The 25798-nt window shown below is 49.3% G+C and overlaps 1 protein-coding gene across 1 annotated transcript in view; it reads right to left on the bottom strand.

Moving 5' to 3' along the window:
• The window catches only part of ABCB8 (ATP binding cassette subfamily B member 8), a 1358869-nt gene that overhangs the window by 62179 nt on the left and 1270892 nt on the right, over positions 1 to 25798 (bottom strand). The window contains exon 15 of the mRNA XM_069645969.1: positions 20497 to 20747. Coding sequence (XP_069502070.1) covers positions 20497 to 20747 — 251 coding nt within the window. The remainder of the gene's footprint in view (positions 1 to 20496; positions 20748 to 25798) is intronic.

Here is a 25798-nt window from a genome sequence, read left to right as displayed (position 1 = left end):
GTGCGTCCCCTCACCATGCCCTCCGACAGACAGGCCCAGAATACCACCTATCAACAGAAGCTCATCTGTTACCAACCCCACAGAAACCTGCAATCAGGCACCACACTCCTCCTTGTGATACCTCCCTTCCAATCGACAAGAATAAGGGTTTCCTCCTTCTCTGTCGAAGCCCCCTCAATCTGGAACATCATTCCCATTAGCGTACAACGCCTAGAGGATCACCTTGCCTTTCGGGGCCCTCAGGACCTGCCCCCCCGTCCTCCCCTTAATGAACCCATGCCATATTGGCGTTATTTAACCACCTCTCAGGTAGACAGGGCAGCAATGAACCCACCAGGAGAATGTACCGAGCGACGGAGAGAATAAACTCCAATAGATCACAGGACAGAATCCACGGCACATCTATGAAACCAAGAAACCTGCAGGAACACACAGGTACGTATCGTACTCCATGCTGGTGGAAGATGCCGATGGCAAAGCCACCCATCTGCATGCATCTGCTATCATATACTAGTTTAAGACATATTGCACACCTCTGCCACAAGAATACAGCGATCCCCCACGGCAAAATGCTGGTCTAGCTGGACACATAAGTCTCCTGCACTCGCATACTCTCCAGACTACCTCACAGCCCCCATCCACATGCCAGCTTGATGTGGGTTGCTAGCAGGGACTTGGCCAACCCTATGTCAACCTAATTGCAGAGATTGCGCAGCAGGAAGCGTGCCAGAGACCGTGGCCAGAAGGTGCTGTGGAGTCATGGGTCTCAGGAGCGAGAAGGGCTCCTTAATTACGTGGCCGGACCAGAGACACCTTCAACAAGGAAGACTGTTGGTCCAAACAGAAACCAGAAGGCGCAGAAGTCCTGCAGCACGCAAAGGAAGGAGTCTTACCAAGCAATCTGATCCTTTGAGAGAGCACTCACTGCAACAGTATCCAAGAAAAGAGAAAAGTGATTTGAAACTGATAATTGAATTCCTCTACAAGTCTTTCTCCTCTCCCCACCGTATTTCCTTCCTGATCATCTATCGTCCCCCTGGCCCTCTCTCCTCCTTCTTTGAAGACCTAGATCACCTCCTCTCACTTATTTCTCCCTCCCCCTCTCCTCTAACTGTACTTGGCAACTTTAATATTCATCTTCCTTCTCCCCCCCAATCTTCTCCCCTCCTCTCCATCCTTGATTCCTACCTCCTCTCCCCCCCTTCCTCCATCCCCCAAGCACTCCTCTGGTTCCACTCTTGACCTCATCTTTAACTCCTCCTATCCCTCCTCCCCTGTCTCTTCTCTTCCTGTTCATCTCTCTGACCATGCCTTACTCTCGTTCTCCCTTTCTCCTCTCCTCCCCTCCAATCTACTCACGTCGTGACCTGCGTAATTTCGACACTACCCTCTTCTCTGACACTTGCTCTTCTTCTCTTCCATCTCACCAAGACTTTGCACTACTCTCTCCCGATGATGCTCTTTCTTCCCTTTCATCTTCTATCACTGCTGCCCTAGACCAAATCTACCCCCTTTCTCTCTTCCGCCCTACTCAGAAACCTTCTCAACCCTGGTTTACGTCCCATCTCCGCTCTATGCGGCGCCTTCTCAGGCAATTAAAGAGACTTTGGCTCAAACCTCCCTCGCTTTCTAATCAAACCTCTTACTTCTCTTACCATGGACTTTACAACTCTTGTCTTGCAACGGCCAAATCCTCCTACTACTCTAACCTTCTTCAGTCTCAAGCCTCCCATCCTCGTCGGATTTTTCAAACTCTTTCCCGCCTTCTCTCTCCTCCCACTCCTGATCCCTCAACCAATTCCACACTTTCTCCCTCTGACTTTGCCAACTACTTTTCCTCCAAAATTATCACACTCAGGAAAAAAATTAACTCCCTCTCTGACTCCCTCTCTCCTCCTCTCCCCTTCTACTCCCTCTTCTATCATGTCTGTCTTCTCATCTGTTTCCCCTTCTGATGTCTCCTCTCTTCTATCCAAAGCCCACCCCACGTCCGCCCCCTCTGACCCTCTCCCCTCCGTTCTCATCCCCAAGATCTACCCTCTTATTATCCCTTACCTTACCAAGTTCTTCAACTCCTGCCTCTCCTCATCTACCTTTCCCTCTGCTTTCAAACATGCAACGATTATTCCTATTTTTAAGAAACCCTCTGCCGATCCACTGCTTACTGCTAACTACAGACCTATCTCTCTTCTGCCTTTCCTTTCTAAACTCCTTGAACGCCTTGCCTACTCTCAACTCTCTTCCTTTGTCTCTACTTCCTCTCTCCTTCCTCCTTTCCAATCTGGCTTCCGTCCCAAACATTCCACTGAAACTGCTCTCACCTCTATTCTCAGCTCGCTCCTCTCTGCTTGTCATGCTAAGCAATCCTCTATTCTTATTCTCCTTGATCTCTCTGCCGCTTTTGACACTGTCGATCACCCACTCCTGCTCAACACTCTTTCCTCCTTCGGGTTCAAAGGCCCTGTTCTAAAATGGGTATCCTCTTACCTTTCCGCCCGTTCCCTTGCTGTTTCATGGGGGGGGGCAGACCTCTCCTTCCTTCCCTCTAATTTACGGTGTTCAAGGCTCTGTACTTGGCCCTTTCCTCTTCTCTCTCTACACCTCCCTCATTGTCCCTGGTCTCTCCTCCTTTGGCATCTCCCATCATTTCTATGCGGACGATACTCAACTCTTTCTCTCTTTCTCCTCCTGCACACCTGACCACCTTAAACCCTCCTCTTGTCTCACAGCCATCAAGAACTGGATGTCCTCCTGCTTTCTTTCTCTCAACACCGATAAAACCGAAGTCCTTTTCTTCCCCTCTAATACTCTTCCCCCTTCCTCTCCTCCCCCATTTATCCACTTTCCTCCCTCCGAACTCCCTATCTCCTCCCATGCTCGCAATCTAGGCGTTCTATTTGACTCCTCTCTCACCTTCTCGCAACACATTTCACTCACCTCTCGCACCTGCCGATACCACCTCTACAATATTTGCAAAATCCGTCCCTCCCTCACATTCCACGCTACCAAACTTCTAATCTCCTCACTCATCTTTTCCCGCCTCTTCTACTGTTCCTCTCTAATCTTCGGACTTCCCTCTTCTCAGCGTTCCCCTCTTAAATCCATGCCACTCTGCTATTCGTACCCTTTGTCTCCTTACCTCCCGTGACTCCATCACCTCTTCGCTCTCTCACCTTGGCTGGCTACCTTTCCACCTACAACTAAAATTCCACTTTATCTGCCTTGTTTTCAAATCCCTCCATGGTCTTGCTCCTCCTTATCTCTCCTCCCTTCTCTCCTCCTACTCCCCCTCTCGCTCCCTTCGTTCCGCTGACCACTTCCTTCTCACTGTACCTCCTTCCCCCCTGCGCTTCCTCCCGGTTCCGCTCCTTCCATCTTCTTGCTCCTCTGCAGTGGAACTCTCTCCCCCTCCCAATCCGCTCTTCCGCTACCCTCACCTCATTTCGTACTACCCTTAAATCCCTCCTCCTCCATTCCCCACCTTGAACCCCCCCATGCCCTCACTACTCCCTCCCCCCCTGGTTTTCCCCTCTTTTAATTCCTCTATCCCCTCTCCCATTACACTCTCTCTCCCTTCCTTCTACACTTATTCAATCCTTCTCCGGCCCGCCCCCTCAACACTCCGATTCCCACTCCACTCCCCCCCCCCTCTCAGTTAATTGCTCTTTGCACTGCTTTGTGGAATGATTCAAGTTGACATTTTTGCTCGCAATGTTAATTGTTGTTATTTCTCTGTATTTGTTGTTCCATTGTACAGCGCTTTGGTGTAAAGCGCTCAATAAATAAACAAATTAATCAATCAATCAATCAACCGATTGCCAAACAATGGAGAACTTGAAATGTAGCACTCGCGTATAAGCAAATATTATTTCTTTCACATGCGTAAGAAAGAAACATGGTGAAACTTTCTTATTGAACGTTAATCTTGTTGAAAACACAAAGGAATGGTCGTGTGTGCTTAGTAAAGATTCTGAGGGGAAGGGTGACCTCTGAATCTACACTAAAGCAGTTAAACTAATATAACAATAATAGCCAAGTGCCTGAACATTATCATTACAATTTGTAAAGAGCAAGCATTGCCCAAGTCAAGAGTGAACAAAATGTTTTTGCAATCAGGAGTGAAACCAGCCTTTCCAGCCTTTCCCAAAGTCAAGGAATGGTGTAAGCATTCTCATAAGCATAAAGGAACACCAGCATTGCCCAAGACAAGGGTATGCAAGCATTACCTGAAGCCAAGAGAGACTGACACCAAAGATCTGCGTAAAGTATCCTGCCTGGCAGAATACAAAGAGGTAAAGGCAAGCTTGTTGCTTGTAAATATTCTTTAGAAGCTGACACAGCCTATATTGCCTAAGCCAATAGGAAGAAGAGAGAAGTGTATCCTAAGGGCAATTGTGGGTTGTCATTGTTGCAGACAGACAAAACTGGCAAAGATGCTGCCCCTCTGGGAAAGGGAATATTCAGAGGAATAGTGCCTTGCTTACTTGAAGGTGTTGAAGTGCCATAAGGTGAATCTTGTCATATCTGAAAAAAACAGTTTAAAGTCACAAAGCACTGAAGCTGTGGTGATGTTCTGGTTGTCAGTAGATTTGATACTTCAGTAGCACAATTGAGGTGGAATACTATGAGGTAGAGGAGTAAACCTGCATAGTGAAATCTTGCAGAAGTTACTTGAAGCCTGAGAGTTGCTTGGATGAAAGTAAAAGTGCTGTGAAGTCATCCTGATAAAGATACAAACTGTGATTCCTAATATTACAAAGAAATTAATAGTCACTCACCGTAGTGACTAACGTACTCTTAATCCACGGTCCCCTTTCCTCCATATTACATGGGCGTTCCTCGCTAGGGATGGGAGACGAGACCTTTTTCACCAGAAAAAACATTCTTCCCCTTTAAATTTAGAGGCGCGCAGGGGCACGGCCCTGGGAGCATACGCTCCCCCTACTCCGCCGACGGTGCCACTACTCATTCCCCATTGACTCATCAATGATATTAACATTGCCTAATGACACTAGTTTTATTAAGGAGAGGATGGTGGGACATATGGAGGAAAGGGGACTACGAACTAAGAGTATGTTAGTCACTCCAGTGAGTAACTATTAATTACTCTTACGTCCCGTCCCCTTTCATCCATACTGCATGGGCGATTACAACTGAGTGTAGGTCCAGGGTGGAGAGGTGACCCTCCTTAAGCAAACAAGTTCCTTAAAACAGCCTGTCCGACGGCCGCGTCTGACTTAGAGCTGGCATCCAAACAGTAGTGCTTACAAAAAGCCGAAGGGGAGGCCTAGGTGGCCGCCCGGCTGATGACCTGCCACGGTACTTGCATCTGGAATGCGACCGCCGCTGCCTTCGCTCTGACAGCGTGGGAGTGCATGTTCGCTGGTAGTGGTTTGTGCTGCCCTTCATAAGCCTCCTTGATGGCAGCCACCATCCATTTTGTGATGGAGGCCTTGGAGGCCTGATACCCAGGCCTTGACCCACCGAATGTGATAGAGCATCCGACTTGCGGGAGCTCTTAGTCCTGTCCAGATAGAATTTCAGAGCGTGTCTGACATCCAGACAGTGCAAGACCCTTTGAGCATCGTCCTTTGGATCAGCAAAGAAGGTAGGTAACACCGTCTCCTCATTTAGATGGAAAGAGGAGGGTACCTTAGGTAGAAACGCATGGTGCGTTCTCAGGACCACCTTATCCCTGTGGAACGTGGTGTAGGGTTCTGTGGCCACCAAAGCCTGGATCTTGCTAACCCTAAGCGCTGACGTAAGGCCAACTAACAGGGCTGTTTTAATGGTGACCAGTCTGATGTCCGCGGACGCCATTGGTTTAAAAGGCCTATGCGCCAGGGCGCCCAGAACCACGTTGAGGTCCCACACCAGGTGTGGTTTCCTTATGGGCGGGTAGAGCCTGGTGAGGCCCGCCAGATGATGTTTAACCACCGAGTTGGAGGAAGAGAAGAGCTCCTCCTTCGAGTTCCTGTAGGCACCTATAGCTGCTGGATAGGTGCGGCACGTGTCTATTTGCATCTCTGAGTGTGCAAGGTGTGCTTAGAAGGAAAGCACATCGTCCAATGTGCAAGAGAGGGGGTTGATCTCCTTAGAGTCGGCCCAATGACAGAACTTGGTCCATTTACTCTTGTACTGGCTCCTGGTAGCCTTGCTCCTGGCGCCCTAAATGATCTCTAAGTTAGCCTGTGATAGGCTCAGATGCTTCAGCATGACCTGCTCAGGAACCATGCTGTGAGGGCTAGCTTCTGAGGGGCGGGGTGGAGGACCCTGCCCCCCTGCTGCGCTAGAAGGTGAGCCGGGCCCATCGGAAGGTTAATGGGTGGTCTGTCCGAGAGGCTGAGAAGTTCGGAGAACCAGGGCCTCGCTGGCCACCATGGAGCTAGAAGAATGATGCTGAGGTGACAAGATTCCTTTATCGTGCGGATCACCCTGTGGACCAGGGGTGTGGGAGGGAAGGCATAAGCTGTCATGCCGTTCCACTGTATCTGGAATGCGTCACCTAGGGATCCGGGGCGCAGCCCCTGCCAGGACGCGAACAGTTGGCATTTCCTGCTGTCCCAGGAGGCAAAAAGATCCACTTGCGGATGCCCCCATTTGCTGAAGACCTCCTACAGCACCTGATCGTTCAATTGCCACTCGTAATTGTCCGCTCCTAGCCTGCTGAGAATGTCCGCCTCCAAGTTGGAATCCCCTGGAAGGTAGACGGCCGCGAGGTAGAGGTTGTTCTCCAGGGCCCATTCCCACATGCTGACAGCTAGACTGCACAGTGGAGGGGACCTGGTACCCCCCTTGCTTGTTGACATAGTACATGCTAGTGGAGTTGTCGGTCTGGATAAGTACTTTCCTGCCTGCAATGAGTGGAAGGAAAGCCCTGAGAGCTAGCCAGATGGCTTTCAGCTCCAGCCAGTTGACATGAGACTCCTGCTCCTGCCGGGTCCAGACTCCATGGACGCTGTGGTTGTCCAGAGTGGCTCCTCCCCAGCCTTCCAATGAGGAGTCCGTAGTGATGGTGACCTGCCGAGCAGGCTGCCGGAAGGGCTTGCCCGTCCGCAGGTTGCAGTCCCTGGACCACCATGTGAGGTCCATGTGGAGGGAAGGCGGAATGCTGACTGGATCCGCCCTTCTCCTGATTCCATGTGGCTGCGAAGTGCAGCTGTAATCGCCTCATCCTGAGTCTTGAGTGGGGTATGGCCACTAGGACCAGTGCAATGATACCTAACAAATGTTGGTAGCACCTTGCCGAGGTCACTGACCTGGTAAGGAAGTGAGTAGTGGCTCTCTTGATGGCCATGATCTTGTCCTCTGAGGAAAAGATTCTCTCGGAGCTTGCGTCCCAGATGAGGCCCAGGAAGGTCAGGCACTGCGTAGGTTGCAGCTGAGATTTTATGAAGTTGATCGTAAACCCCAGGTCGTGGAGTGTGTTCATCAGAGGGGGGGATGTTTGCTGCACCGCCTCCCGAGATCTCGCCCTGACGAGCAAGTCATCCAGGTACGGGTAGACGTGGTGGCCCTGGGCCCTGAGAAGGGCTGCCACCACATTTGTGAGTCTGGTAAATACCCCAGGGGCTGAGTTGAGGCCAAAGGGTAGCCCCTTGTACTGCAAATGGCAGCCCATGATCCTGAAGCGCAGGCAGGTACGATGCAGCTGCTTAATCGGGATGTGTCAATAAGCGTCCTTCAGATCCAGGGAGCACATCCAGTCTCCCCTGTCTAGTGTCTCTGCAATACCATCTTGAATTTTTGAAGAGGGAGGGAGAGGTTGAGGGTGGAGAGGTCCAGCACAACTCTCAGGCCAGCCTGGTTCTTCTTCTGTATGGTGAAAATCCTTGAATAGAAGCCCAATCCTCTCTGGGAGGCTGGGACTTCTTCCACTGCCTGGCTCTCGATGAGCGACCGAACTTCCACCGACAGAGATTCTGTCCCAATCTGTGGGAGTGGAGGGGAAGAGGGAGGGACCGGGAGGCAGTACCCCGAGGATACTACGGAGAGGATCCAGGGGTCTGAAAAGTTCTGTTGCCAAAATTGCACGTGAAAGGCAAGCCTTCTTCCCACTGGAGACACGTGGACCCGAAGGGACGCGTCATGCCTTCTTTCCCTCTGAGGCTGCTGCGGAGGAGGGGGGACTGGAAAAAGCCCCCCCCTTTTGTTGTTTGTGCTGGTGCTGACTCAGAGAACGGTGAGGCTGCCTCAACCTCAGTTCTTGGAAGCCCCAGAACCAGCCAAAAGCCTGCCCCTTGTTGGAGCGTTGATGTGACTCGGTGTACAGCTTGGGCATGGCCTTTGTTAGAATAGATAAAGACTTTGCAGTTTGCAAGCTGTTTTTCTTTTTTCCTAATTCCTCATCGGTGGTGGAGTAAAAGAGGTTACTACCCTCAAATGGGAAGGTCTAATATGCGTTCCTGGACATCAGGGTTAAACTTAGTAGCCCAAAGCCAGGCAGTCCTTCACACGTCTGTGGTGATGCATATGGCCCGGCAAGAGGTATCGATGGAGGGGCTGCATTGGGGCCTGTGGTGCCGGAGCCACAGGAGAAATGACTATGGGCGCCGGTGGAGTGACCGAACGGAGCATGTCCCCGATAGCATCCCGAAGGATGGACCCCATCTGACTAGTTCGCATCAGCGCTAGGAACCTTTTGCAGAACCAGTTTTCAGAGGCTGAAGCGGTGGCAGGTGATATTGACGGAGTGGATGGGGGCTGCTGGGGCCAGAGCGCACTGTGCCTCGGTTGCAGGGGAAACCTGCCCTGCGCTGCTGATGGATAAACTGTAGACCACATACCTGGTTGACACCAGTCCCACCTTGTAACTCGTTCTCCCACCTGCTCCGTTTCTAGGAGTGGCATCGGATAAGCGCCCATTTTATCTGGTGCAGCGGCCATTTTGTCGAGCTGCGTGCCACGTGCTGAAGTCGTGGTGCTTGGCTCACTGGGCCCGGCCTCCAAGACTCTTCGCGTTGGAGCATGAGACCTACCCTGCACCTCAGGCCGGGGCTTGGAAGGCATATTGCCCTTGGCAGTTGTTGCTGATAGAGCTGCGTGCAGGGCCCCTCAGACATAAGGCTGGTATTAGGGTGTTGCCCCTCGGGTGTAGACCCGGTAAAAGAACCTTGCTGTACCACAGCACTGTCAAAGAAGGATCGGATGACCCGTTGACTGTCAGGCCGGTAGCTGGACTAGCCTCGGTACGTGTGCTGGTGCGAGAACCCAAAGGGTTCCTCCCGCTCGGCGTTTCCCTGGGAAGGAGTCGCACTTACGGGGTACAATGTAAAACAGCAGCCCTCCCCTGGGCCTCAATCTCTATTTGACGAAGTCCTTCAGATCCTCTGGAGGCAACCTTTCGAAGAGCTCCCTCCACCGAGCTAGCCTGTTCTTCAATGTGTGTGGAGTAAGTGCGTCACACGCTATACAACCTTGCCAGCCATGGTCGGGGCCAATGCAGCAGAGGCAAAGAGCATGGAGGGCAGACGTAAGGAAGAGTCCCTCCCAGGCTTGACACCGGCTGAAGTCTGCTGGAGTCGACATGCGCCGGGGAGGAGCATGGCGCTGGAGGACCAAGTACCTGATTGATAAAAAAAAGACAAAAGATAGAAGTATCCGGGGAAGAGTGCGTGGTATTCGACGGCCGAAGCCAAACCCAGGAGCGCTGGTGAAATCGGCCTGTTCCTGCCGACACGGAAAAGGGGACTGGAGAGTGGTGCCGGTGGGCGCAGTCAGGGGAGCGCATGCTCCCAAGGCTGCGCCTCTAAATTTAAAGGGGAAACATTTTTTTTCTGGTGAAAAGAGTTCCGTTTCCCATCCCTAGCAAGGGACGCCCATGCAGTATGGAGGAAAGGGGACGGGACCTAAGAGTAAGACTTACAAAGTGTTGACCAAAAGCTATGTTTCATTAATATTACCAGCAGTTGTGTTCATTTGAAGGAACTGTGGTGTCTCTTCTTGGACAAGAAAGCATCTCAGCTGGAAATAGCCCTGATGCTATTTGATGATGTGGAAAGTCTTTATTCGAACAAGAAGAGAAGTTTTTCTTTTGTTTGAACTTTGGTTAACAAAACCATCCTTTGACTCATTGAAGGAACCAAGAACTAAATTCACTTTATTACAAATCCGGATTTCCTTGTTTCTTTTTGCTGAACATTGGAACTGAAATCACCTTGAAACTTGGGGAAGGGGAGTCCATCCAGGTTACTAAGAAGGACTGTGAATATCATTGTTGATGTTATTGTGAATTATGCAAAAACAAGGGTGGTCCCAGATACGAGAGCCTTATCAAGATTCTTTAGCTCACTATCTTTCACAGAGGAGACATCTCCAAAACATATCTGTCTTTGTCCTGCCCTGAGGCAGTCCAGCACTGAAATGCTAGGCAATTCTCTTCTTAACAAGAGTACCAACAGCAACCCCAGACACATGTTTCAGTCTGGTTGGACCTCATCAGTAGGGTGGAGCTGTGCCTCTCTAAGAATAGTGAGCAAGGGGTCCACGTCTGGATTCCCCTAGTAATTTAGGGTGAGACCCAAAGTTACTTAAATTATGTAAAAAACAAGAGGGGTCCGACGAGTCCCTATGCCGGACATTAGTCCTGGTTATGAAAGCCTTACCCAGATTATTTAGCTCACTATCTTTCACAGAGGAGAAATATCCAAAACATATCAGTCGTTGTCCTGCCTTGGGGCAGTCCAGCACCAAAATGCTTGGCAATTCTCCTCTGTACCAACAACAACCCCAGACATGTGTTTTGGTCTGGATGGACCACATCAGTAGGGTGGAGCTGAGACTCAACAAGGCTGAAACATGCATGGGGATGGCTTGTCAGGCAAGAACAGTGGTCTGGAGGGTTGCCCAGAGCAATACCAGAGGTTGAGATTAATTCTAAACCTTCCAGCCATCACCTCTATTGTTTTGTTATTGTGAATTGCCAATTTCTTTATGTATCTGATGTTTGTGTGAGCGCCAGATATCCTGTGTTAGACTGTTTCCCTTTAGTTTTGATAGGCAGGGAAATCCTCATCAGAATAGGGATAGTGAGACATTTTATGTAATAAAATGGCAAAGGTTGAGAAATCATCTAAACGTTGTCCGCCTCGCATTTCTGACCCCTCACACCCACCCACAAGGGCAGTCCATCACGGAAATGCTAGGCAATTCTCCTCTGAACAAGAGTACCATTAGCAAACCCAGCCACGTGCTTCTGCCTTGTTGGGCCTTCTCAGTGAGTTGAAGCTGAGCCTCTCTAAGCCACAGTGAGCAAGGTGGCCACGTCTGGATTACCCTTGGTCACTTAGGGTGAAACCCCAAGTTTTACAAATATTAAAAGGAATGTGGGAGCTTCTCTACTGAGAACGGACATGGGTCTAATACCCTGTTCTATGGAATTTATTCCACTCAGGAGGGTCTACAACCACGTTTTAGCTCACTGCACCCTTCACGGAGGATAAATATCCATTTTATATGAGCCTTTGTCCCACCCACCACATCGGTCCAGCACCAAAATGCTAGGCAATTCTAAACTCCTCTGACGAATTTCCCATACCCTGGACATTGGTCCTGAGGGCATACACCTACAGCGATTTCGGGCCATACCAATGGGAAAAGGTGCTATACAAATGATAAGGGATACATTACTCACCGTAATCGTATTTCTGATGCTTGTATCTGCTTAGATTCACATGCTGTGCATAGGCCGACATCTAGTGGAAGCTGCGGAGTATTACAGTTTGTTTTTCGAAACTCGAAAATGGGCGTCGACACAGGGCGTGCCAGTAATACTATCCCTAGTGTGACGTCCACTGTACCCATGATCCCTCACGCATCTAGGACCCTCAGATTGTATTTTTTCCTGACATGAGGTAGCATGAGGAGTAGCATGAGTACAGATGATCCAAGCAGATAGAAGATAGATAAAATAAGACTACAAGCATCCTTGCGCCTTCTCTCAGAGGGGAGGAAGGGTGGGTCGCATGTGAATCTAAGCAGATACAAGCATCAGAAATACGATTACGGTGAGTAATGTATCCTTTCTGAGGCTTGTGGAATCTGCTTAGATCACATGCTGTGCATAGATTAGCGAGCAGTGTTAGAAGGAGGTGGGATTTGAGAAGGGTCATGAGCAAATAAATTTCTTACAACCGCTTGTCCCACTTGAGTGTCTTGGAATGGGTGTAAATGCAGTAGTGCTGAGTAAAAGTGTGAATAGAGCTCTCCAAGTAGCTGCTTTGCAAATGGTGTCAAGGGGAACATTTGCAATGAAAGCCAGAGTGCCCCAATGCCTCTTGTCGAGTGGGCTCTGGGAGTAAAAGGCAAAGTTTTGTCAGAAAGAGAGAAACACAACTGGATACAGTTGACAATCCACTTGGAGATGGCACCCTTAGAGACGCGATCTCCCTCTTTGCCTGTGGCTACGGAGACAAACAGTTGATCTGTTTTCCTAAGCGATCTGGTCTTGTTTACGTAGTAAAGGACCGCCCTATGCACATCTAGTGTGTGTAGTTTAACCTCAGCCGAGCTTTGTGGGTTTTGGAAGAAAGCCGGAAGCTCGATGGACTGGTTTACATGGAATTTCGAAATAAACTTAGGTGAGAACCTATGGTGTGTCCGTAAAACCAGCTTATCCTTATGAATAGTAAAGAAAGGATCCTGCACTGACAGAGCCTGAATTTCACTGACCCTTCTTATGGATGTAATGGCTACTAAGAAGGCAGTTTTATAGGTCAGGTGTTTGAGACTTGTTTTATGCATGGGCTCGAATGGGGGGCCCATGAGTTTAGATAGCACCACGTTCAGGTCCCATCCCGGTGGTGGGTTAGATATAGGAGGATGAAGTCTCTTTACTCCCTCCATGAAGGCTTTAACCACGGGTACCTTCCACCACGACACCTTGCTATGTGAGGTGGTGTACCCTGACAGTGCTGCCAGGTGTACCTTTAGTGAGTTGAAAACCAACCCTGCGTCCAGCAGGTGGAGCATGTATGTCACGATTGTGAAAGGAGTGCAATCAACTGGTTTGATTTGTTTATTCTGGCACCAGATAACAAATCTCTTCCATTTGTCGAAGTAGCAATGCCTCGTGTTCGGTTTCCTAGACTCTTTTAGGATGTCCATACACCTCTGTGGTAAATTGAGATGTCCAAACTCTATGACCACAAGAGCCATGCTGCTAGGTTCATGGAGTTGGGTAGAGGATGCACCTTCTGACCTTGGTGCTGGGACAAAAGATTGTACCAGCCCGGGAGTTTGATGGGATCGCACACCGAAAGTCTGCGTAGGTGTGGAAACCACGGTTGTCTCGCCCACATGGGAGCAACTAGGACGAGTGTCATCGACTCTCTGTTCATCTTGTTCACCACCTTCCTGATGAGAGGAGTTGGTGGAAAAGCGTACGCAAACATCCCTGACCAGTTCATCCACAGGGCGTTCCCCAGGGAGTTTGGTTGAGGAAACGTGGATGCAAATCCTGAGCACTGTCTGTTTTCGCTTGTGGCGAATAGGTCTATAGTGGGGAAACCCCACTGAGAGAAGAGATCTTCTACGATTTCTCTGTGTAGACACCATTCGTGTTCCTCCGGAAGAGGATCTCTGCTCAAAGCGGCCGCTAGAGAATTGAGATCCCCTGGAACATGTTGAGATTACAGAAAGATGTTCTGTCTGAGTGCCCATATCCAAATTTTCTGGGCAAGTCTGGACAGATTTGGCGAACGAGTACCTCCTTGCTTGTTCAGGTAGAACATGGCTGTCGTGCTGTCCGTCCAGATCTGCACCGACAGGTTCAGTAGGTGGGGCTAGAACGCTTGAAGTGCTCTGAAAACTGCCAGAAGCTTCTTGGCCACTGTGTGAGACCAGAGACCCTGAGCTGTGTGGTGGAGATGGTGAGCTCCCCATCCTGTCAGGCATGCATCCGTTGTGACTATTGCCTGTATCTAGGGATCATAAAAGGGTTTCCCCTTGGATAGATGGTCTCTTGTCCACCAGTGGAGGCTTTGTACAAGTGTTGGCAAAACGACCACTAGATCTTCCCACTGACCACTTGCCTGAGACCACAGTTTCGCCAACCATTCTTGCATGGGACGCATGCGCAGGCGCGCGTGGGGGACCAGGTAAATGCATGACGCCATCATGCCCAGCAAATGCGTACTGTTATCTGGCGACCGGTTTGATATTGCGGAATTTGCAGTAGTATATTCCAAATTCTTTCCTCTGAAGGAAAAGCCAACCCCTCTTGAGTATTTAGAACAGCTCCTAGGAACTGCTTGGAGGTGTTGAACACCAGACTTGATTTTTTCTCGTTTATGGAGAAGCCCAATTCGAAGAGGAGGTCGATAGTTCTTTGAATGTTTGTCCTGCAAATTACTGGGGTCTACCCCGTGATGAGCCAGTTGTCCAGATAAGGGTACACTGGGATGGCCTCCCTGCGTAGGTGTGCCGCCGCCACCGTCAGTACCTTGGTGAATACCCTTGGAGCCGAGGCTACCCTAAGGGCAGTACCTTGAACTGGTAGTGCTGACTGTCCACCTTGAAGCGCAGATATTTTCTGTGCGCTGGGAACATGGAAATATGAAAATAGGCATCTTTCATATCCAAAGTTGCCATGCAATCCCCCTTTTTTAGGAGGGGAATTACCTCTTGGAGAGTAGTCATGCAAAATTTTTGGGGCTTGACATACTTGTTTGCAGGCCGTAAATCCAATGCTGGGCGCATTGTCAAATCTTTTTTTGGCACAAGGAAGTAAGTTGAATAAATACCCTTGTTTACCTGGTCCCGGGACGAGTTCTATCACGTCCTTTGTGAGAAGATTTTCGATCTCTTCGAGTAAGATCTTCTGGTGGTCTAAGGAGTGTATTCTCTGTCGTGGAGGGTGGTTTCGGGGACGCTCTAGGAGTTCTATGCAGTATCCTGCGGACACTGTGGACAGCACCCATCTGTCTGATGTGATCCCTTCCCAAGCTTGGGTGAAGATGGAAATGGGTCCCCCTACTGGGGATGCGTGAGAAGGGACCCTGAACGGAGCGTCACTGTTTTGGTGGAGGCGTGCCCCCTCCTTTATTGGGACTGCCTCTACCCCTACCATGACCTCTTTTGTTACCCCTGCCATAACTCTGGGTAGACTGCTGGTTAGTGTTCTATGTAGTACCCTGGCCTTGGGAATAGTTTGAGCCTCTTTGGGAGTTTTGTCCGCGAGGCTGACGAAAATTGCCATTCCCTCCCTGGTTAGGGGGTTTGTTGGTTAGTTGCCCTAGGGACTTGAGTGTCTCGTACTCGTCCTTGGCATTCTTCAGCGTGTCCTCGACCGCCTTTCCAAACAATAGATCCGGCTCCACCGGCTTATCTATCAATGATGCTTGGGTCTCTGCCTTGAAACCAGACTGCCGTAGCCAAGCATGCCTCTTGATGACCGTGCTTTCAGCAATTAATCTGCTGGCGTTATCCGCGGCATCAAAGGTTGATTTTAAAATGCAACCTGACACGGCTCTCCTTTCTGCCGAAACTCATGCCAATTGGCTTTTTAAGGGTTCTGGGGCGGAGTCGATGAAAGCCGCGACTTCTTCCCACTGGTGGCAGTTGTAACTAGCCAGCAGGGGGGTGGAGTTGGCAATCCTTGCCTGGTAGGCGGAAGTGGAGACTACTTTTCTGCCCAAGCCATAAATCTTCTTGCTCTCCTTGTCGGGGGGAGCTTCGGACGATGACAAGGGTGTTCCCGCCCTCTTGCGGGTGTTTGTAACAACCAGGGAGTCCGGTTTGAGATGTCCCCTTATGTACAGCGGGTCAGATTGGGCTGCCCTGAAAAGCTTTTCAATTCTGGGGTTTACTGCCCTAGTGAGATTGGGGTTAACAAGGGAAGAGTCTATCCTCCTTTGTATTGACTTAAGGATAGAGATGGCCTGAGCAACAGGTCTCTTTTCTCCCACTAATTCCTCTGCAAAGTCCCTCTCTTCCTGAGCACCTTGGGTGTCAATGTGGAAGTGCTGTGCAGCTCTGGACAGGACTTCATTCAGGAGAGGCTGGTTGTCGACAGGGGAGTCGGTAATCGCGGGCTCTTTCTCTACCGGGGAATCTACCCTGTATGTATCTGGGTCGTCATCATCATCCCCATAATAGCCTGTCCCAGTTTGTTCTTCGAACATGCCCACGTCTGGATCCTCACCAAAGGATGGATCTTCCTGATAGTGAGAATAGGGCTGTGTATAGAAGGGGTCTGAAGACTGAGTTGGTGCTTCACCCCGGGACTTCTTACTTGGGGGTATTGGATCCTTAGAGCCTGAGGGAGTTGACCCTTCTGGGGTATAAGAGAGAAAGTGTTCCGGGTTTTTGGCATAGAAATCTGCCAATGAGGACATCCTCGACATTACTCTGTCTATGTCATCACTGGACCATTCCCCCTTGAACTGTGAATAACTCATTCCTGGAGTGCTTTCCCCGTTTTATCCTGACTAGACCTACTGGTTTGAACAGGGGTCTTAGGGACAACAGACTGAGATTTGTCCTGACTAGACCTACTGGCCTGAACAGGGGCCTTAGGGACAAGAGACTGAGACTTGTCCGTCTGTTTAGGTGGAGTAGAATGTAGTTTAGGAGTGGAAGTAGGCTGGGACTGCTTACTTCGTTGTTTTCCCCCCTCCCCGCAGGTGGAAGAGTGTTTCCCCGATTTTTGGGGCCTATCAGAGCTTTTCGATGCCTGTCGCCGAAAATCGGGCGTAGAGTCCCTGTCTCTGGAGAGTGTAAGGGATTCGGTAGCAGCCGTCACGCTGCCTGTAGACACCGACTCCTGGAGTGCGGCCTGGGGGTAGAGGTCGGCGTCGTCCTCCGACGACCGAACCTCAGTCACTAAGGGGAGCGAGGCACTCTTAGCAACAGTGGAGGGTTGCCTGGTGTCATGAGGCGATCTTGAACGCGAACGCCCAGAGGACACTGACTCGGTGGACCGTTCTCTACGTGCCTCTTTCCGAGAACTCGATGTGCGCGTCGAGTCTCGGTTGGACCTTTCTTTGCTGGAAGTGGTGTGGGTAGTGCACGTGTCGCTGGGGGTCTTCCCCATAGCTGCCCTGCCGGACAACCTTCCGAGGTCGGGGACTTGCGCTTGGCTGTCAATCGACGCCACAATGCCCTCGCCGTCCGAAAGTACGGCATCGCTGCCATCGCTGAAGGCACCCTCCGCGGCCATGGCCTCTTGTCGCCTGGCGTGGTGGGCCCAACGCTTTGTCGAACGGTCCTTAAAGGTCTTCGGTTTAAACCGACTGCACGCTCTGCAATTCGCTTCGGGGTGGTCCCTCGGCAAGCAGAGGTTACACGTGGCGTGTCTGTCAACCCAAGGATACTTGCGGTTGCACTTGGGGCAAAATTGAAAAGGGGTACCCTCCATACACACCCTGTGGCAGCGGGCTGGGAGTGTAGGAATATAAGTAATGTACCTATATTAATCAGAGTGTAGGATATGTGCCACCCCCCGCTCTCCCTACTTGTAGGGCCGAGTCCAGAGGACTTCCGAGGCCCGGGCCGAGGCCAGAGGGCTTCCGAGGCCCAAATCCGTCACTGTAGTCCGACGGTCGAATTTTCTCCGATCCAGCGTCGAATGTTCGGAGACTCGACGTATAGGTGGAATAAACGGGGAAATATATAACAATATTTGCAAAATCTGTCAGGGAACTCTGCTCAGTGCTTCCGACCAGCATGGCGGAAAAAAACAATCTGAGGGTCCTAGACGCGTGAGGGATCATAGGTACAGTGGACGTCACACTAGGGATAGTATTACTGGCACGCCCTGTGTCGACGCCCATTTTCGAGTTTCGAAAAACAAACTGGAATACTCCGCAGCTTCCACTGGATGTCGGCCTATGCACAGCATGTGATCGAAGCAGATTCCACAAGCCTCAGAAATTACATTACATTCTATGGATTCTTCTCCAAGAGATTTCTCATTGCCCTACCTGCCTATCCCACTATGGAAGCTGACAATGGATTTGTTAGTGTATCTGCGAGAGGGGAAGAGGTGACGCTCAGGTCCATTTTGTTATAAAGAAATGTAAAGATATTGGCCCTCATCATGACCTAGTTAGGGGTCACATTTCTTGTTCCTCAAAAAAAAGGAGATTTTTCTCTTGAATGCAGAATCTTTTTGTGAGAACAAAAAGGGTAACGGGTTGATACTTGAGGGGGCATAATCAAATGCTCTGGTGGTAATGAGATTGGTGGTGTAAAAAAGCTTCCTTGACAGGAGAAAGCTCCAGGTTCCCTAAGAGGTTAAAGAGTAAATGGGGGATAAGATTTTCTAAACCTTGGTCATATTAAGACATTGTTTTTGGTTTCCAGGAAGTGTTCCATTCACTTGTAGCATCAACCTGAGACAAGGTGGCTAGTAGAGCCAGAATTGGACGGGAAATAAAAATGTGTACAGACTTAAGATTCCATGGATAACTAAAATTGCCAATGCATCAGTTACGGACTCCTTTTTACCAGCCTGCCTTAAGGAAGCTTGGATCACCCCCCTTCTGATGGAAAATCTGGACCCTGCGGTAGCCCGTAAATGTCGCCCAATAACCAATGTTCCCTTCCTTTCAAAGATTCTGGATTGGATAGCCTACCTTCCGTTCTAAGACTTATCGAGGCAAACCACCTGCTTGGTGTTCGCCAATCGGGTTTTTGTACCAAGCACCATGTAATAGCTCTCCTGGTTTTAAAAATCGAACATCAAAGGCATTATTGACAGTGGGCACGCAGCTCTTTTCATGCTGCTCCACCTTTCAGCAGCATTCAATATTGTTGACCATTCAATTCTCGTGGATATGTTGGGTGATTTTGCAGGCTGCTCGAAAAGTGCAGTTTGGATAGAATCCTTTCTAGGTCCCCGCTTTGCCAGGGTTGCACTGGAAGACTATCAAGCTCATGCCATTCTATTGACTTGTGGGGTTCCACAGTGTTCCTGACTCTCGCCAACCCTGTTCAACATTTACACCAGGCCTCTATTTGATTTCCCGGATAGGCTGATTATCGAGTATACAAACAAGGTGGACGACACACAGATCCGTTTTTTCGAGCTATTAGGTGATTATAATCAAGACTCGGAGGCCATTAACCGAATTTACTCCCCAATTCAATCTTGGATGGCCACTAACATTTCAGCTCTGAACGATAACAAAAAAATGTGACCCATTGTATATGTATTTCCTGATTGCTGGTTGCACTATTGCAGTATCTCATTGTGTTAAAACCTTGCAAGTCCATATTGACTTGCAGCCATCAATGAAGAACCATGTCTCCCATTTACATTCTTTGTGTGCATGTCACTAAGTTGCTTAGGCAGATTAGGCCTTTTCTTTTTGTACAGAACAGATCTCTCTTGGCTTCAGCTCTCATGAACTCCCGACTGGATTATTGCAACATATTAATGGCAGGTGCTACGCTAGCCAATCTTCATGAACTACAAATGAATTCAGAATGGGACATGCAAGCTGTTGACGGCCTGGGAAAACACGACCATGTTGCTGCTGCCAGACGCTCCCTGCACTGGCTGCCTGTGAAACACTGGATTTCACACACCGTGCTTACCCTGACTCACAAACATCAATTCGGCAAGGAACCTCGATACCAGATGGACCGACTGCAGGTTGCCTCATCTTCAAGGGCTCTTCGATCGAGCAATGAGAGTAAGCTTGCACAGCGGCACTTCAAACTACAGAAATGTGGGGGTGCCAACCTTGACGTATGAGCCTCCAAAGCCTGGAATGCCCTTCCATTCTCACTACGGGCTATTCCTGTGCTGGCTTCATTCAAAAGAGCACTTAATTTAACATAGGGACTGGATCATTGCTTAACTTGTTACTGACTGACTTCTCCCGACCGGTCTCATTTTGGCCTGTCTGTTTTTTGTTTTATGTGTGGCCTGAGGCACAAATAATATTAATAATAATAATAATAATAAAAAGATAATTTTTCTTAGGTGAATTCCAGAGGGATGTTACACAGTTTAGAAGCAGCGGTCAACGGACTTGGGCATCTTCATCTTTGCTACTGTGACAGAACCAGGCTGGAGTCACATAGGCACACCCTAAGCCTGTTTAAAGATTTCCACTTCCAGTGTGCCCCTGAAAGTACTCATAAGATGTGGAATCTGTGGGAACAATGTATTGTAAGCCTAAAGAACAAAACAGGAGAATAAAGTTGTCAAAGACCCCGCCCCCACTGAAAGAAAAGGCTATTCCAATTGTGTGAATACTTAGGAGTTCCGATATTGAAATGCTTTCCCATCTGAGGGACCAAAAGTGAGTACTTTATTCTTCCTTTTGTACTATTTGGTGTTAAATGCGTTTTATTCCTCTGCTTTCTGCTATTTCTCAGACTTAACCAGCCACTTTCCCTTCCACTATGCCGCTCTGTGGACCCAACACATGCCCCCTTCCTAACAGGATGCCATCGACAGTAACATCATCCAGATCAGAAACTCTGGAACAGTTTAGGAAGAACGATTAGTAAACACACTCATAGTTCATATAAAATACACATTACCTCAACCACTCTTCCATTGGAAAGCACAACTATGAGATCAGCACCAGAAATAGTGCTAAGCCGGTGGGCAATGACCAGAACTGTACGGTCTGATGTAGCTTTGTCCAGTGCCTGCTGGACAACCCACTCCGATTCAGAGTCAAGCGCACTCGTAGCTTCATCCAAGATGAGGATGCGAGGGTTCTTTATGAGTGCTCGAGCAATGGCAATCCTTTGCTTCTGTCCCCCTGACAGGGTCACGCCTCGCTCACCTGGAGAAGGTAGAGGAGAGATGGAATGATAACATCACAGACATATGCAAAAAAGGATTAGCATGTGCAAACAGGAACTATTTGAGGGTCAGCATGGATACAGGAGGCCTGTTAATTTATTAACAGCACACATCTGGAACATTGCAATCACCAGGTCAAATCTTGGGAAAGGAATCTCTCAAAAATGGCACAGGTGGTCAGGAAGAACAAACACTGAAGCTGAGGAAGCTTTGCTGGAGAGAACTACCTCCAAGAACTTCTATTAAAGAACCATGTTGGTAGCTGCTGTAACGTTTGCCCAACTAAAAAGAATTACCATGTTCTGGCTAGCTTATTATACTAAAGCTATTCCGCCCTTAATGTTTTTTGTTCCATTTAATATGGACTTTATTTAGATTTTCAAATAAAGCTATTGTGTATTCCTTAATACATGACACACAACTTAAAAACATGTAAACTCCAATCATCCTTTCTTCAAATCAAACACGAAAGGACTACTGAGAATTCAACACACATTGCTGCAAAAAATCTTTGGCGTACTTTTGTACTTACGTATTTAGACATGATAGAGCCAGACGTGTTTTCTCCAATTGACAAAAGTCTAATTGTACCCCATGTGATATATTTGTAAAACAAGTATTTTCCACTAATGCACAAGAATACTGTATTTGCCCAAATGCTTATTACCAGGGGAAAACATTCTTTAAACAATGCACACTACCTGCCCTCCCATCCCAAACACTACTACTTAAAATTAGAGGCTGGCAGAAACCCAGTTGCAAGTGCTTGATTGCCCTCAGTGGGGAATTTCAGCATAATCACTGAACCCAATATGTCTTCAATCGGAATTGAATCAAAAAGCTTTTACATTCACATTCTCCACAAGTGAGTCATTCACAAGTTATGAACAGGTAAGTCTCATACGAACTAGAAGAAACATGTCACTTATAGGAAACATGTTTGCTGCTTGTTATTGCTTACGTATTCAATAACACACAACACAAGATACTTTATTTAATTTTTTTATTTATTGGGTATTTATAATGTGCCGATACACAAGGGTTTCAAGGTACAACTAGACTGGTTGGGGGGGGTGAAACAGGGATGAAGAAATACAAAACCGGTCCTAGGCCTTGTGACATTCAGATTGTGCAAGTGCAGTACAAGAAGTGCAGGGGAGAAGGGAGGGGGGAGTGCCAGTCAGGGCGGAAGGGCCTTTGGGTTTAGTGAGTGCCAGGGGAGGCTAGGTGGACAGTGCTAGGGGAATGCAGAGAGTGCAGGGGAAGAAGGTCCACATGCTAAGTGCGAGGGAAGGTGCTGGAAGGGGTGAAGGGGTGCAGGCCCAGCCAGGCAAGTGCAGGGGGAGGGAGCCGTGAGGGCAAGTGCAGGTTAGGGCAGGGGTTAGGGGAGACCAAGTGCAGGGGGCCCTGGTGCCCTGTAAGAATCTGCAGGAAACAGGCACCCAGTCAAGAGGCAAAGGGGGACGTCAGGGGGGAGAGGGATGGAGGAAGAGAAAAGGAGGGCCTTGAGAAGCTTCCGGAACTTAAGGAGATATGGCTCAAGTATGAGTGGGGCAAGAAGGCCATTCCAGAGGGCGGTACCTGAGGAGTAGAGAGATCTATCCACCACTCTCTGTTTGGAAAAATGTCTGATCTGCAGAGAGTTGGAGCTAGAAGACTGAAGGGCTCTAACAGGGAGGTATTTGGGGAATTAGTTGGATGCAGCGGGGTCCCAGGTGCTAGAAAGCATTATGGATGATGCAGACGGTCTTGAACTTGATCCTCGCAGCAACTGGGAGCCAGTAGAGACATTTCAGGGCTGGAGAGATACATTCCCTGGACTTGAGGCCAAGGATACGTCTTGCAGTCCTATTATGGATTAGGTAAAGGGTGCGAAGGGAGGAGGTAGGCAGATTGAGGAAGAGGCTGTTGCAGTAGTCCAGCCTGGAGAGGACAAGAGCTCTGAAGACATTGAGTTTCTGGGGTAAGGTGAGGCAAGGGAGAATGCACTTTTACATTCGGAGACTTTCGACTGCCATCTTCACTACAGCCTGACCACTCCGATACAATATATGCTCCTGTTGCTTTAAAGCAACCTTCACTCTTTCAAATGCAGTTGCTGATTATACGCAATTGTACTCTTTACTGTTTCTTTCACGGCAAATCAACCAGGCCTATGTTATACTATCTTGCATCACTCACAGCTTGTTGCTGTTCTTCAGTTTTCACTTTATTCATGGAATTATTAGGATTTGTGGTTTATCGAACCTCCCCAAATTACATCTGTCAGTGGGAGGGAAGTGGGCTTCTCACCAAGGACTTCTAGAAGGACGCTCTCTACTTAACTCCATCAGCTGCCACTTGGAAATGTGGGTCTCTCATCTGAACTTCTTGCACCCTTCCCACAGCCTGCTTTCCAGGTTCCACTTTCTCAAGTTTAGTGGCTCAGCCCGGTCATGTCTTGCCTCCAGCCTTGCTCTCCGAGTGCTTGAGATTTAGGTAAGGATCCTCTGCTGGACTCAGCCTTGCAGCCTCCCTCCTGGCTTCCAAGAGCAACTGCGTTCACTCCCTGTGCAGCCTCCTTTTGTAAACATGTGAGGTGCTGAGTGCAGGTGTTGTGTCAGGGTTGGGCCTGCCTGACTATTAGTGTGACAACTTACTGTTAGGATGGGATGGTCTGTCTTCTGCCTCTCAAAGGGTTTTAACTCAGTAATCCTCATACTCTCAGTCCCTCTCGTCGCTGTCCGACCAAATGACCTGCAACCCCTCTCGTCCTCATCCCAGCCCTATGGTATTTCAATAGGGGAATGAGATTATGGGAATTGTGCCGTTCTACAAAAAAGGGACAAAGATGTTATAGATTTTTGTTAGGAAAAGGAGTTTGAATGTATGGTTGTTGAAAAGTGGGTTTCGAGGAAAGAGGGGCAAAACTCATGTTGGAATTGAGGGGTGGTCTTTGTTTTTCCTGATGGTTTTGCCTTCTCTTCGGTATGGGAAAAGGATGGGGTAGAATGGGACGTTGGTGACAATATCCCATATAGACAGAGGGGATATAACGCACCTATACACAAGTGTTTCAAGAGGCGACGGGGCAGGGGAGGGGGAACAGAGGGAAGACAGAGACCACAATCTTACTAGGCCAGGTGTCATTGAGATTGTGCAGGGGAGGGGGGAAAGCAAAAGTGCAGGGGGAAGGGGCAGTGCGGTAGATAGGATCAACAGTACAAAATTATTAGAATAAATAAAAACAATAGGTAAAAGTGCGGCCAGCTGGTGGCAAGTGTCAGGAGCTGGGGTTGGGGGGGTACTGTAGGGATACAGAAACAGCCCCCAAGTGCAGGGGTTGCCTAGGAGGCAGTGCAGGTGAGCAGCTGGTAGGGGAGGGGACCTGGGCCCAAGATCAGATGGTAGCCAGGTGACCAGTGCAGTTTCAGTCAGGAGTTCAGCAGGAGAGGGGAGGAGAGAAAGCAGAGGCAAAGAGGAAGGTCTTGAGGTGCTTCCGGAATCTGAGATTGTTCTCCTCAAGTTTCAGGGAGGCAAGGAGGCCGTCCGGAGGGAGGCCCCAGATGTCGGGTAGGGGTGTGTCAAAAGAAAGGGATACCACTTTGCACCCAAGGGAATTCCTTCTGCAGTCCCCAAGGACCCCCTGCCCAGGTGATCCTCCCTCTCTTGTACACCCCCAGGGCTAGGATCCAAGCGTGATAGCCCTTCCCTGACTACCTGAACAAAGGATCCCCAGGGCCTATCCGTGACAATTCCCTCAGGTTTCTCACAGGGCCCATGGAGGGCAGCCAGAGTATAGTAGGGAAGGAGGGAGCTGGGGTCCCAATGAGAAGGAGCTCAGTCTTACTGGCATTATGGCAAAGATTGTTAGCAGTGCACCCTGCTTGAATAGCAGGCAGTCAGAAATGAGGGAGGCAGAGGAGGGAAGATTGAAGGAGAGCTGCAGGTCACCTGCCTAACACTGGAAGTTAGGAGAGAAGGCAGAGATCAAATGTGCTAGAGGGTCAAGGTAGATGTTGAAAGGCCAGAGGATAGCGCCCTGAGGGACATCAAAGGTGGAGAGTGAGATGGAGGAGAGAAAAGGGCCCAGTTGAACATGGGAAGGTCGGTCAGAAAGGAAGTAGGTCAACCAGTCCAGAGCCAGATCTGTGATGCCAAGGGTATCACAGAGCCGATTTGAAGGGTGGCATGATTGACCGTATCCAAGGCAGAGGGGAGGTCAAGAAGGATGAGAACGGAAGGAGAGTTGGAATCGAGATTAGAGAGCAAGTCTTCACAGGGGTTCAGGAGAGCAGTTTCCATGCCTCTGGCAGCTCTGAAGCCAGACTGGTGGTCGTGGAGACAACCAACAGATTCAGTGTGGTGGATAAGCTGAGAGATGGTCAGCTTCGCCAAGTGTTTGACCAGGAGGGGGTAATGGAGATATGGTAGTAGTTAGCTGGACAGCAGGGGTCAGCAGAACATTCTTTAAGGCAAGGGTGCACATTGGGGTGCCTGAGAAGTAACAGGAAGGATCCAGTGGCAAAGGAGTGATTGCAAAAATCAGCCAAGGCTGTATCAAGGGAGACAATATTGTCCTTGATAGTTCTGGAGGAGCAGGAGAGCACCTGTTTGGATGAGACTTTCATAGAGGCGACTTGTCTAGAGACATCAGGTGATATGGGAGAGAAAGAGGAAACTAGGAGGAGAGGGTAGAGGGGGGCCAAGCGAGGCCTGAGAGCGGGTGAGGGAGAAGGGAGTGGTGTAGAGGAGAGTGAAGACAGGATGTCATGAGTTTTAGTAAGAAGTGAGAGGCCAGTCCAGTGCAGAGTGCCATGGAAGGCAGAGGAGAAATTGAGACTGCAGTAGGACTTCAGTAGGATTGCATATTTTGAAAAGTTCAGCCATGTTAGTGGGCCCTCGAGATGCAGGCTTGGATATAGGCCCTTTTCTTCGAGCAGATGAAAGTATGTATTGCCTTTGGAGCAGGCGGCAGGCCACTTTGTCAGAGAATGTGCTAGAAGCCTGCCACTTCTGCTCAGCATTTGCACTTTAGAGAGGCCAGGTCAG

The sequence above is a fragment of the Ambystoma mexicanum genome, chromosome 2p (genome assembly GCF_040938575.1).
Source record: "Ambystoma mexicanum isolate Mex_15411 chromosome 2p, UKY_AmexF1_1, whole genome shotgun sequence".
NCBI classification, from domain to species: Eukaryota; Metazoa; Chordata; class Amphibia; order Caudata; family Ambystomatidae; genus Ambystoma; species Ambystoma mexicanum.
This window is presented reverse-complemented; position numbering and strand designations above follow the sequence as displayed.